This window comes from Petaurus breviceps, unplaced genomic scaffold (genome assembly GCF_028583685.1).
Source record: "Petaurus breviceps papuanus isolate PSGF00001 unplaced genomic scaffold, PetGlider_PUasm1.0 207, whole genome shotgun sequence".
NCBI lineage: Eukaryota > Metazoa > Chordata > Mammalia > Diprotodontia > Petauridae > Petaurus > Petaurus breviceps.
Genome location: NW_027185850.1, coordinates 23,926,917 through 23,940,706, shown reverse-complemented (window position 1 = coordinate 23,940,706; position 13,790 = coordinate 23,926,917). Strand labels below are relative to the sequence as shown.

The 13,790-nt window shown below is 52.9% G+C and overlaps 1 protein-coding gene across 1 annotated transcript; it reads left to right on the top strand.

Moving 5' to 3' along the window:
• The first annotated feature begins 127 nt into the window (after positions 1 to 127).
• Positions 128 to 13,616, top strand: LOC138164980 (pre-mRNA-splicing factor 38A). Its single transcript, XM_069092998.1, has 10 exons — positions 128 to 337; positions 4,358 to 4,517; positions 6,507 to 6,628; positions 7,781 to 7,866; positions 10,555 to 10,668; positions 11,467 to 11,579; positions 11,668 to 11,694; positions 11,893 to 11,990; positions 12,227 to 12,275; positions 12,858 to 13,616. The coding sequence occupies exons 1-10, from the start codon at positions 208 to 210 to the stop codon at positions 12,898 to 12,900; spliced, it is 942 nt and encodes a 313-aa protein (XP_068949099.1). The 5' UTR covers positions 128 to 207; the 3' UTR covers positions 12,901 to 13,616.
• The last annotated feature ends 174 nt before the right edge of the window (positions 13,617 to 13,790 follow it).

The window sequence follows — 13,790 nt, the reverse complement described above, 5'->3', positions numbered from 1 at the left end:
CCCCCCCCCCCTTGCCTCCGTCATTGTTGAGAAGCCTCGTTTGGGCAGGTGGTCGCCGTAGCGTGCCGGGTTTCAAGGCGGCCGCCCCAGTGACGTCATCGCCGCGCCGAGGAGCTGTCGATCCCGCTTCGCGCTAGGCTCGTGCGGAAGTGACGCAGAAAGCGGCCGCCGGAAGGGCTGCGGAGGCGGCGCCGGGGGCTTCCCAAGATGGCGAACCGGACGGTGAAAGATGCTCATAGCATCCACGGCACCAACCCGCAGTACCTTGTGGAGAAGATCATCCGGACTCGAATCTACGAGTCCAAGTACTGGAAGGAGGAGTGCTTTGGGCTCACAGGTGAGTGGCTGCGGCTGGGCAGGGTGGCCCCCGCAGGGGCTCCAGACACCTCCCCAACTCGTCTCGAGCCACCCGGGGAGGTGTTCGAGCAGAACCCTTGGAGCTGGTTGCTCTCCCTGACCCTTGGACCGTAACGGTCCCTTGCGTTTCTGCGTCTCTTTCCTCTTTCTAGCAGAACGGGAGTGGGCCTCCCGGAGGCCTTTTCGTCCCCAGCATAGCTTCCAGCACGTAGTAGGTGCTCAATAACTGCTCCTATAATCCCTCGTCCTCTTTCGGACGTGAAAACACCCTTCGGCAATGAGCAGTGGAGGCAGGATTTGGCAGGGCCTCGGGCTCCAGACTCCCCTCTGCACCCGGTCGGCTCCTGTTCACATGCACGTTGGGCTGGCACGGTTCTAAGCTCGCCTCTTGCCCAAGACCCTGCTCAGTTGGACGAGAGAAGCCTGATGGGGCCGTGTTGGAGCATTTTGGGGTCCCTCGCCACCAGGAGTTGGTGGGGGACCCACGGAACGTCGGGACGGGCTTGGAGCTGCCTGCCAGGGGGTGGTTCAGTTCAGCCAAAGCCTGCCACCCGCAGTACTTCATTCCCGGGACTTACAGTGGGTGTGTCTGCAAGTAGGTCAGTAAATAAGTGGTGTTTAGCAGGTATGTTGGTGGACACTGAGTCCTTGGAGGTAGGGACATGCCTACCAGCACGTCTGGCCAGAAAATTACCTCTTGATCCTATAAAAACTCGCGCCTCTTTTGACCACTGTGCCTGACCCTAGCATTTGGGACGAGGAGCCTCACCAAGCCCGAGCTACGGGCCAGATGCTGCATCTGTGCTCAATGTAACTAGAGGTAGCAAAATGTAGCCAGATGTAAACACAAACCTGCAACCGGCATCAAGCCGCTTCTGCTATTTTCAGGGTCAACGTACCCTGGCATTTAAATCCCTTCACAGTTTCCCGACTTCTCCCTGCGCCTGCCCAGCCTGGCCCCAGCGCTCCTGCCGTTCTTCACGGTGACATTCCGTGGCTCCTCTGTACCTTAGCCCGGTGCCTAGAATGCTCTCCCTCTTCATCTTGATGAGTGTGGCTCAGGCGTCACCACATATGTGAAGCCTTTCTGGATCCCCTAGCCCCCTGCTGCCGGACCTTCTCTCCAACATTTACCTTAAATTTCGTTTTTGCTTCTGTACCTACCTGCTGCCTTCCTTGGTAAAACGTCTTCTCTGAGCACAGCACCTGCTTCAGTTTTGTTTCATAGGCCTGGCACGATGCTGGCTGCATTGTGTTTGAAGACAGATGAGGGGCTGCTTTCCTGGTACCTCCACTATGGCTGGCAATCAGTCTCTGCTTCTTGAATGAATACCAAGGCAGCTCCTTCAGCCTTGGAGCAGAGCAAGCATGTGTCTGCTGTTGAGAGAATGAGCTTTCTTGCCGGTACTGGAATCTTTCCCAGGTTTGACATTGTATGTTCTAAGGTTCTCCCCCAACTCTAATATTATCTTATTTTGAATGATGTGCTTGGAGCGTTTTTGTGGTAGGGAGAAAACAAGTGCTTGTGGTCTGGTCAGGCCTTTAGGACAGGGCCATACCCAGAGGCATTGTCCACTAATGTGATCTGAAAGGCCAGAAGGGCCTCTTCAAAATATAGTCATCTTAACTGACATTTTTTGGTATTTTAAAGTTTACTAAATGTATTCTATAGCATCTCCTAGGAGGCAGGTACTTCAGGTAGGATTATCCCCATTTTATAGAAGAGGAAATTGAGATGAGAGAGATTGTCACTTGTCAGTACTAAATGAAGAACCTTGGTCTTTCTAACTCCAAGGCCCTCTGTCCACTGTGCCTCACTCCCTAAACCAGCCTCACTGCAGCTCCTACAATACCTGGAATATATCCAGAGTGTCATGTTTTTCGCGATGCTCTCCTGACCCCCACAGCACTGCCACCAGGAAGAACAGTTTTTCAAGATGTTATCCCCGAATGTCCGAGTTGGAAGGGGACTCAGAAATCATCTAGCTTGACATTTTTGTTTTACAGTGGGGGAAACTGAGGTCAAGAGAGGTCCCACAGTGAGTCAGGGTTCAAAGCACAGCGGCTCCAGGCTGCAGAGAGAGCAGGTGGCAGTGTGGTAGGGCGGGATATTAGAGAGTGAAGTCAAGTTACAGAAGGCCTTCAGCTCCAGGGGCACAGTGGGCAGAACCCCGAGCCTGGAGTCAGGAGAGGACCTGGGTTGAAGTCCTTCCCCATTCTGTTACTAGCTGTGTGACCCTGAGAAAGTCACTTCACTTCTTTCTGTCTCTGTTTTCTCTTCTATAAAATGGGGTTAATAGCAGCCCCTGCCTCCCAGGACTATTGCAAGAGTAGATTTTATTTGTAAAGCACTTAGTACAGGGCCTTGCACAGGGAAGGTGTTCCATAAATGTATTATGTAGAATTATCATAGTTACCATTAACATTTCTGTAGGCACTAGGTAGCCCCGGAAGGGCTTTGGATAGTAGCAGGAAAGGGGATGAAAGCCTGGCCTTGGGGTGTGTAAAAAGAACACAGACAGTAAGAGATTGGAGGGGTAGAGCAGTTACAGAACTGGGCGACAGATGGGAGGATGTGGGCTATGAGGAAGAGGAAAGGGTGGCTGAAACCATTTCGGCCTCAGAGTCAGGCAGCAGGGTCAGATCTGGGCTCAGGTGTTGATTGGTATGTGTCTGGGCCTTGGATTCTGCCTCTGAGATGAGCCCGTGCTCCTGTGGGCTCAGGCCTCTCAGTTCCCTGCCCTTTGCTCTCCTGTTGCCTCCAGATCAAATGCAGAATTCTCTGTTCCAGGCTGTTGCAGCCCTCTATCACCTACTCCTACATCCCAGGCTTTTCACACCTTACTCCCTGACATGTACTCTTCAGGCTAGGGACTCTGGCCTCCTGGCTGTTACACAAACAAGCGTCTCCATCTCTGGCTCTGGGCAGCTTTTCTGTCTGATGCGATGGCTAGCACGTTCTCCCTGCTCGAGTCGACCTCCCATCTTCTCTGGCTTCCTTCAAGTCCTAGCTCAAATTCCATCTTACACAGGAAGCCTTTCCCGGCCCTCTTCATTCTGGTGCCTTCTCTCTCGCATTTATTTCTTATTTATCCTGTATACGGCTTGTTTGTGATCCTTTTGTTTGCTCATTCTCTCCTCCTATTTGCCTGTGAGCTCCTGGAGAGTAGGGACAGTCTTTCGCCTCTTTTTGTACCCTTAGTACTTAGCACCGTGCCTGGCACTTAATATGTGTCTGTTGACTGACTGACTAACTAGAAGAACAGGACTTCCTTATTTATTGGTGGGATTGTAAATTTACAGAATCTTTCTGTGGAGCAGTCTGATAGAAGGTATATGCTTGACCCCCAAATTCCATTGTTGGGATTATATCCCTAGTATGTGTTGTATATAATTACAAACAATCGGACCTTCCCTAAATGTCCAACAATAAGGTGTTAATGTCATAAAATACTTCCATGCAGATCTTAGCCTTCAGTGTCCAAAGAATACAGACACACTTGGGAAAACTTTATGAAGTATGTAGAGTGCCTAAAACTCAGTCCCCAAAGTGTGGCAAACCTTCAGTGACCATCAGAGGACCAGGAGTCCTAAGGAGGGTCAGGAGCTAGGGGATGCTGCTTTGTTCATAGAAGTTAATACAAATTGGAGTTACTAAGCAAGGTACGTTGACTATATGTTATATTTATATTAAGTTTTAAATAATTGAAATAAAGTGAAAGACCTGTACTAAGTGATTCCTTTTTAGGTCGTTTAACATTCTGTGATTCTACGTTGTCTTAGAACAGCAGCCTGTATTAGTTCAGAACATCTAGAATCAGTTCAGAAAACCGGCCTTTGTGGGTCAAAGACTCTTCTCATTTTCAGGTTGTGGGAATGCACAGGGCTATTGAGGAGGGAAAGCTACTTTTCCAGTCATTGCTTCTGAGTTTCGTGAGTCTTATTCCTAAAGATTTAGCCTTGGAATCCCCTCGTCACTGTGTTTGTCTTTTGGTTTCAGCGGAGCTCGTCGTTGATAAAGCCATGGAACTGAGGTTTGTGGGGGGCGTTTACGGTGGCAACATCAAGCCGACTCCTTTCCTGTGCCTGACCTTGAAGATGCTGCAGATACAGCCAGAGAAGGACATCATAGTGGAATTCATTAAAAATGAAGATTTCAAGTAAGTGGGAGACATGCAGACCCTTTCTCTGCCTAAACATCCTGTGCCCCATTCACTGGATCATGGGCGCTTTGACAGAGGGAGCAGATCTCCAGCACATGACTCTCTCTCCCCCTGGATTTTGTCCTTGGGGATTGTAACCTCTTCATTTCTTTGGTAATTGTGTCCTTTCTGGTATACCATTGGTCTTCTTCCTTATTGATTTTTAATTTTTCAGTAGATCTTAAGTAGTGACTTAAGACTCTAGTGAAAAATCCTTTGATAATTCTCTGTGACCTTGGCTCCTCAAAACCTCCCTGGACCTCAGTTTCCTCATTAGTAAATTGAGGAAGGTCTTTTCTAGCTGTAAAGGGCTAGATCTTCTAGGGAAAATGTATGGAACCCATTCACTGCACTCCCCCCCCCCAAAAAAAAACAACAACAACAACAACAACAAAGAATCCCCAATCACTTTTATCAAAAGTGAGCTAGGAATGTGAGTTTGTTGCACTGGCCAGACCCTGTTGCTTTGTAAGAGACTTAGGATGACAAGCTAGAGGCTTCTTCCTGGAGGATCTCCGCAGGCCAAGGCTGAAAATCTGGCCACACTGTGGCCTGGAGGGGAGAGGCCTGGGCCTTGGGCTGTCATGTGGAAGAGGGTGGTGCTCATTCTATGCAAGAAGGTGGAGTTTCAGGAGGTGCAGCTGGGCTGCAGAAAGGAGACTTAGAGGCCCATCACGCTGTTCACAGAACAGCCTGCCCTGAAAGGCCACTGGCTATCCAGCAGGGATAGTGCAGAGAGGACTCAGTCAGTGTGGGGAAGGGTGGCCCCATGATTGACACAGGCTTAGAAGGGAGCAGACAGTCGTTTTGTCTGGCCTTTCCCTAGTTAAGGGCTAATCCACTCTACCCTTGAATACCTCCTGTGATGGTGACCTTGTGACACCTTGGATAGGTCTGATCGATAGGAGCCCAGAGCTCAGATCGGTACCTCCCTAATGGTTAGTGCAGCGCCACAGGGCCCTAGAGGGACAAGGACACCAGCAGCTACAGAAATCGCTGTTTAGTGAAGTTGACATTGTGCAGGTGTGTACAGATAATGCCCAGATTCCATTTCATGAAGAACCTGTGCTGTAAGCGGGCTTGTAGTAACTGACCTTCCAGGTCCTGTTCTCTGGCTCTGGGATTCTGGGCAAATCCCTTTCCACTTCTCAAGGCTGCATTTAGCGACCCTCACTGTAAAATGAGTGTGCTGACCCTGGTGCTCCTGTCCTGGAGGAAGTGGTGGAGAGGGAGCCTGTGCGTAGGCTCCATGTCAGCCCTACTGTGTGCCAGAGCCATGAGCTGATGCTGTTCCTCTGCCTCCTATGATTCCCCACAGTGACGACCCTGGGCAGTAGGCATCCCTGCTCATTCTGAAGTTGAGGAAACTGAGGAGTGATGCAACCCAGGGTCATAGTGCTAGCAAGCAAGCGGCAGAAGCAGGTCTTCAACCAGGCCTTCCGTGAGGGAGGAGCCTTTCCTGAGGCTCTGGGCTGCAGCTGCCCCTTATCTCTCTGCCTGCATTCCTGGGAGGCTGGGGCTGTGAAGAGGGTGAATGTCATTGGCTCTGTTAGGTGGGTGACAGGCTTCATCCTTGGTCCTCTGGAGTCCTGGCTGGTCATTGCACTGATCAGACAACCATGTTGTCATTGTTATTGTCTGAAGGCTTCTCCTTGTGCTGCTCACTTTACAAGTCCTCCCAGGTCTCTCTGAAATGATGCCTTTCATCCTTTCTTATGGCCCAGCAGTATTCCTTTAAAGTCATGGAACATCCCTTGTTCAGCCTTTGCTTGATTAATGGGCATCCCCTGACTGCCCAGTTCTTGTCATCACAGAGGGAGCTGTTACAGACAGCGCTGTGTGCTCGAGGCCTTCTCCTGAGATTTCTGGGGGTCTCAGGTGTCTGGAGGGAAGTAGCCTTTCCCTGAATTTTAGGGCGGCCAGTCACGTCATTGGCTCTTCTTCCAGGTACGTCCGCATGCTGGGGGCCCTGTATATGAGGCTGACGGGCACCGCCATTGACTGCTACAAGTATCTGGAGCCTCTTTACAATGACTATAGGAAAATTAAGAGCCAGAACCGAAATGGAGGTGAGTGTGAGTGTGGTGCTGCGGGGCTCTGTGAGCCTGGGTCACTGCCCCTTGTTGGATTTTTGTTGCATCCACACTTACCCCATCCACAGGGTCCCCAGTCCTCCCAGTGGCTGCTTAGTTGGGGGATAGAGTTAGCAGGTCAAACCCAAGTCAGAGTGAGGAAGGGGAAAGGACAGCATCATGTACCTGCCGTCTTGTTGGGAGAACCTGAGGAAGGGGAGCCCCAGCTGTAGGGCCTGACACCCCTGGACCGTATTTGTCCTCATAGACCCCCCTCTCCCCCCAACCCCATCCTCAGGAAGAGGTCTGCTTACTCCCATCCTACACCTCGTTGTCAAATGGATCTTCCATAGGCACAGGTCTTACCTCATTGGAGCAAATGTAAAGTCCTGTTTGGCTTTTAAAGTTCCTCACAGCCTGGCCCCCCTCTGCCTTCCCTGACTTCTTACCCAGTGCCCCCTGCGTCCTCACTGGTCCTCACACAAGACACTCCATCTTCAGAACTTGGGCATTTTCCCCGGCTGTGTCCCCTGCCTGGGAAGCTCTTCCTGCTTGTCCCTGCCTCCTGGCTCCCCTCCCAGCTAAAATCTAACCCCTCCAGGAAGGCTTTTCTGGCCCCCCTCAGTGCCAGCATCTCCCCCCTGCCCCGAGCCCTCTATCCTCTTGTCACACACAGCTTGTCCGAGCTGTCTCCCCGATAAGACCGTGAGCCCCTGGAGAGCAGGGACTGTCTTTTCCCTTTCTCCATATCGCCAGTACTCAGTGCAGTGCCTGGCATGTAATGGGGGCTTAGGAAGTGCTTGCTGGCTGACTGAGTGATGTCTGAAACGTGTGTCCCTTGGGTGTGTGGGGCGGGGGGGGGGGGGGAGGTTGTCACGTCTCCATATTTCAGCTAAATGCAGCCAGGGTTCCTGGACATCAGCAGCCAGCCCTGCCCAGTGTCCAATGTCCCAGCTTGTTGGTGAATGTTGGAAGATCCTTGGTGATTGAGGACGTTCCTCCTTCCACTGAGCCGGAGTCCACCTGCAGGGGCAGATTGGCTGGGGCCTGTCCCTTGCCAGCCTGTGTATCTGGCTTGTTGCCTTTGTGCTTCTCTCGAGTACCAAGTCCTAGTTGCCCTGTGCTGAGCTGTTGGATTTTTTTCCCCAGAGTTTGAATTGATGCATGTGGATGAGTTTATTGATGAGCTTCTACACAGTGAGCGGGTTTGTGACATCATCCTGCCCCGGCTTCAGGTAGGAGGAAGCAGTCACTTCACACAGGGCTGTCCCCAGCAAGGTTGTCCTGGGGGCTTCCTCCGGCTCTGCTCCTCGGGGCTGGTGGGCACTGTCACGTCACACAGGGCCATCCCCGGCAAGGTTGTCCCGGGGGCTTCCTTGGGCTCTGCTCCTCGGGGCTGGTGGGCACTGTTTTGGAAGGAGCTACAAGTGAAAAGCTTGGGTCCTGGGCCCTGCACATGGGTCCCTTCTTTGGCGAAAGGGAAAACTCAGCGCTGGTGACTTAAGAAAACACAAGTGTAGGAGGAAGACTGTGAACTGCCAGCAGTGACCTCGGCCAAGCTGCTTCCTCCTTGGGTCTCTGCTCCCACTTCTGTAAAATGTGGGGCAGACAGGTGACTTGGTGGTCACAGATGCAGCCAGCTCCAGGCCCACAGCATTCAGGTTTCTCTGCTGCCAGAGCAACAGCCTAGAAAGGGTCTAGCTGTGGGTCCCTCTGCTGTGTCCTGCATGTGGTGGGCTGGGGGTTCCCATGAGAGCTGTGCCATGGAGGAAAGAGGGATTACGAAGCAGGGTTCTGATGGGGAAACAAAGGGACCAGCTAGCTTGTTGGGGCCAGACTGAAAAGGCAGCCCATCTCATTTCCCCCAGTTTGACCCTGAATGGGACAGGAATTAGCAGGAAAAGAAAGCCCCCCCCCACACACACACCCAAGTGCTTCAGCATCCCTCTGCCACCACATGGCTCCTGAGACCACGGCTCCAGACCCAGAGACTTGCCTGGCCCTGCTGCCTGTAGTTCTGTCCTGGGAGACCCTGCGCTCCTGGAATCAGGAGGGCTCTCAGATGGCTGGTCTGATCCGCTTCTAAGCAAGGATTTCCTCCAGGACAGCCCTGATGAGCAGTTGTGAAACCTTAGGGAGGAGGAGGAGCCTTCCTGTGTTTGGAGGCCCCTCATCCTGCCTTGGGGCCACATCGATGGTTAGAAAGTCTGAAGTCTCCCTACCTGTCAGACTCCCTCTGTTTCTCCTGGTTTTACCCATTGGGCCAAGCTGAGGACATCTAATTCCTGTCTCAGAGTTGGGATTTTGCATGTAGGGGGACCTCTTGGGGGGAGAAGGCAGGTTGGCACCTTTAAGGCTTTCGAGTTGCCCAGAGGGCTGAGTTCAGTGACTTTTCCAGTGTTCCACAGCCAAGATGAGCAACAGACAGAACTTGAACCCAGATCCAGCTTTGAGGCCTGCATTCTATCTCCTGTGACACAGCCTTTCTTCCCAAGGCAGCCTTGCAAATACTGGAAGACTTGCATCATGTCCCCTCTCTGTAGTTTTCCCTGCTCAGTGTAAGACAGCTGCTCTGTGGGGCAGGCAGACCCCCCTGCTGGGCTGGCTCAGCCCGGGCCTTCATCCCCTGCCTGGATCCTCATGGGACATCAGGCTGGTGCATAAGCCTTTGTGTGGCCCGGGCCCTTCCGGTGCTTTGGGGAAGCCTAGGGACCCTTTCTCAGAGTCGTGCTTTTAAATACACAAAATAAAATATGTGAATGAATAAGGGAGTCGATTATAGTGAAGCCTCGTCACCCACAAATCTTTGCCTGTTTTTCTATGTCAGAGGAGGTCATTAACCCCAGGTGACAGCCCTACCTTAAGAGGTATTGCTTTGGGGCAAGTCCCGGGTTTTTGTGGGGTTTGGTTTTGTTTTTAAGCGAAACAGACAGGGCCTGGCCTCAGGAGGGTTCTGACCCGAGCTGAGAGTTGGATTCTTGCTTTCCTTGCTTTGATGCATACTCCGTGTAGCCTGAGAAGGGGGCCCTAGCAGTAATGAATAGAAGGTGCAGAGAAGCTAATTTTGCTTTGATATCGGGGAAAAACTTGCTAAAAAAGAGAGCTGTCCCTGGGTGAATGGGCTGCCTTGGGAGGAGGTGGATTTCCTGATGCTGGAAGCCTTCAAGCCTCCGAAGTGTTGTGGAAATCTCTCTTGTCAAACCCTTGCAGCCCCAGAAATGATCTGAAATCCCCTTTGACCCATTTGGAAATCAGCGGAGCTCCTTGGGGGCTCTTCAGTTGAAGGTTGACCCAAAGCCAGGCTGGCCTGCTGGCAGTTACTGCATCTAGGTGTCCTCAGTCACTCCTACTCGAGGTTGAGGCCTGCCAGGCTCTTTCCAGCTCTCCCCTTCCATGACCTCACAAGGTCCAGTTGGACTCCCATGGAGGCTGGCGGGTCTGAGCAGTGCCACATGTTACCTTTACCCACGTTTCTTGTCCCTTCGCAGATAAACACACCAAGGCTGCTCAGTGCCTCCAAAGCCTCGCACTTCTCAGCATGTGTTCTGGCTTCCAACTTCATCATGAATTGAAATAGCTCTCTCCAAAATTATTAGTGATCTTTTAATTGCCAGATAATTAACCCTCAGGAAGGCGCCCCTTCTCCCAGCGCAGATGGGTGCTGCTTCTTGTACCTCCTGGTCTTAGAGAGGTTGCTGGGGGGACTGAGGAAAGGGGTTTGCTTGGCATCGCCCAGGCCGCTGACCTCTGTCTGTGGCTGGCTCTCTTACATGCTACCCGTGTTCCTCAAGCTCTGAAGCCCTGGGTTTGAGGTCTAAGTGGGGCTGGTGCTTCTCCCTTCCCACAGGGCTCTCCTAGCGCTTCTGAAGTGGTGTGGCTGGGGTAGGCCCGCGCTGACACCCCTCACCTCTCTGTTTTTGTAGAAGCGGTATGTGCTGGAGGAGGCCGAGCAGCTGGAGCCTCGTGTCAGCGCCCTGGAGGAGGACATGGATGACGTGGAGTCCAGCGAGGAGGAAGAGGAGGACGACGATGACAAGGTCAGGCCCCTCCTGTTACTGCCACGTGGCCTGGGCATCTGCCCTGGCAGAGGAGCAGAGGGTTCTTGGGGCAGGGTCCTTTCTGTTGTAGGTCATGAGGCTGCAGGGCGTGGCACGGCCTTGCTTAGAGGAGGTGAGACTGAGGGTTAGGGTTTCACTTTAAAGTGTCTGGGGCTGGCTCTGTGAACTTAGCTTTACCTGTCCGTCTGTCTGTCTGTCTGTCTGTCTGTGTATCTAGCCATTTGTTTCCAGCATTTTGTTAGCTACATTTTAACATAATTGATTTTCTTTGTAATCCTATGCATTTTCTTTTGTGGACTTAAAATATGATTCTGGAAAGGGGTCCATAGGCTTCCTGAGACTGCTGGAGGGGGTCTGTGATTAAAGTGATTAAGAGCGCATGCAGGCCGCACTGCAGAGGCCCCCTCAGACAGAGTGCGTGTGGCCCGCACCGTGGGCCCCCTCAGAGCGCGTGTGGCCTGCGCTGTGGGCCCCTTCAGACAGTGTGTGCGGGCTGGGCTGCGGGGCCCCCTCAGACAGAGCGCGTGTGGCCCGCACCGTGGGCCCCCTCAGAGCGCGTGTGGCCTGCGCTGTGGGCCCCTTCAGACAGAGTGAGGTTCTAATCATCTAGAACCCAATGGAAACTAGAGAAAAGCAAATTGAACAGAGTGTCAGCCTTTCTTGGGGGGGCTCCATTGGCCCTGCTAGCAGGCAGCTGTCCCTTGTTGGCTCTTAGGGGTGACGGATCTCTGTGGAGCCTGTTAGCACACTGCCCTACCTGTGCTCTGCCCTTTTTAGCTGGAGAGGGCCCCATCCCCAGATCACCGCCGGCGAAGCTACAGGGACCTGGACAAGCCCCGCCGCTCCCCCACACTGCGCTACAGGCGGAGTCGGAGCCGCTCTCCGAGGAGGTAACAAACGTGTTGGGAGGCGGCCCTTCTTTTGGGGGGATCTGGCTGGGCACCACACGCTCAAGAGTTGTCTTTTCTTCCCTTGCAGACGCAGCCGATCTCCCAAAAGGAGGAGGTGAGACTTTTACTCGTCTGGGCATCAGCTCAGCTCTGTTTTAGCAGACATTTAGTGAGTGTTGCTGTGTGCAGGGCCCTGGGTTAGAGTCCTGCCTCTGCCTGTGTGAGGCCTTGGCTGCTGGGACTGGGAGATTCAGCTCCACATTTGGGCGTCTGGAATTGTTACTAGACTCATTCTAATGCTGTGTCCCCCCAGCCCATCCCCCCGTCGAGAAAGACACCGCAGCAAGAGCCCTCGGCGCCACCGCAGCCGATCCCGAGAACGGCGGCACCGTTCCCGCTCCAAGTCTCCAGGTATCGCGACTGACTTTTCAGGTGCAGTCGAGTGCATCCGCTGAGCTGTCGGGTCCAGACCGCAAGTCCCTCAGGAAGTTCTTCCCGCTGGGGCTGGGGCAGGGGCTGGGGCTCCCTACCGCTATTCCCAGGGTTGTGGGGCTGGTGATAAGGCTTCCCCTCCCTGGGGGTCCAGGCTGTGCTAGAGCACTTTCCCAGGAAAGCACGGGCTCACTCGCTGTCCTTCCCTCCCACAGGCCACCACCGGAGTCACAGACACCGAAGCCACTCAAAGTCCCCAGAAAGGTACCCACTTATGTTACGTGTCCCTCCGGGTTCTGGAATGAAGGGGAGTCACAGACACGTCAGACACGCAGGCTTGTACCCTGGATGTGGGGCACAGACTGGGTCACATCCCTCTGTGTCTGCTTCTAAGTGGCCTGACTGCAGCAGGGCACCTTCCTCTTCTGTAAAACAGGGGTGTTCATGCTGGCACCGCCTGCCTCATGGGGCTGTGAGGAAGCCCTCTGTAGGCCTTTAAGCAGGCTGAGTCACGGGGCAGAGTCTGCCTGGACCTCCCTCTGGCTTGTGTCCCCTCTCCGGGCATTTACACAGCATCTCCCCCAGTGGAACAGGAGCTTGTCTTCTCCTCAGTGCTTAGAGTGTCTCACACACAGTAGGTGCTTAATAAACACCTCTTGCCCCACTAAAGCAGGGACTTCGCTCTTTCTGCTCATCTCCCAACTGGGGTCCTCCATGTTCCTCATCAAGGGGGGGCTAGTCTGTGTGTTTAGGCCTCACACACAGTAGGTGCTTCATACATGCTCATTGATGAAGGGAGTGAACTCTGGGCAGGTGCTGAGGGAAGTCATTGTGCCCTTCTTTCAGGTCAAAGAAAAGCCACAAGAAGAGTCGGCGAGGGAACGAGTGATGGACGCCTGCCCACGTGGCCAGCCTGGACTGGCCTTGCTGCCGTGGCCACCGCCGGCCCCTTCTGCAGCTTTTCCCTGCCCCCGTCCTGGCCCAAGCCAAGCCGTGCTGAGTTTTTTGTGACGTGAAGACTTATTTTGGACCCTTCCCCATTTGTCTGGGGGAAGAATGGGATGTTTCGCCCTAAGGGCTGCCATGACTCTTTTTGTCCCCCATTTCCTTTTTTCTGATTACACAAGGTTTATCTACAGACAGATTAAACTGTGATTGGCTAGGGTGCAGTCCTGACCTTGTTAGTCAGCATTACAGAGCTCTGGTTAGCAGCCTTAGCTTGGAGACAACTGGCAGACAGGACAACCTGTTTGTTGTTGGGTGGTGGGAAGAATCATGGGTGGCGATTCCATGGGCCTGAGTTTGAATTCTGGCCACGCGACCTGGGACAAATTCTTGGAGGAGAAATTTGCCTCCATTTTCTCATCTCCATAAGATTTAGGGGGTTGGCCTTGATAATTTCCCTTCTCATTCAGCCTCCTATGAGTCTTAGAATGGTCCAACCTTACTTGTCTAGCAGCAGGTCAAATGCTTTGGGCATAGAGATGACACAGTCCCCACAGACTTCAGGGTTTCATGGACAGTAGCAAAGGAACAACATACAGGAAACTGATGTCAAAGCTAATCATTTCTATTCTATTTTATAAAGTGTACAACCACCTACTCTGTGCAGGGTCCTGTGTTCAGGGCACAAATGAATGTCACATTTCAAACCTTGGGGAGATCGTCCTTCTAGAAGGGGAGATAAGGCCACACAAGTGACTTAGTGGAATGATCAGTGTGTGTGTGTGTGTGTGTGTGTGTGTGTGTGTGTGTGTGTGTGTGTGTGTGTGTCTAATA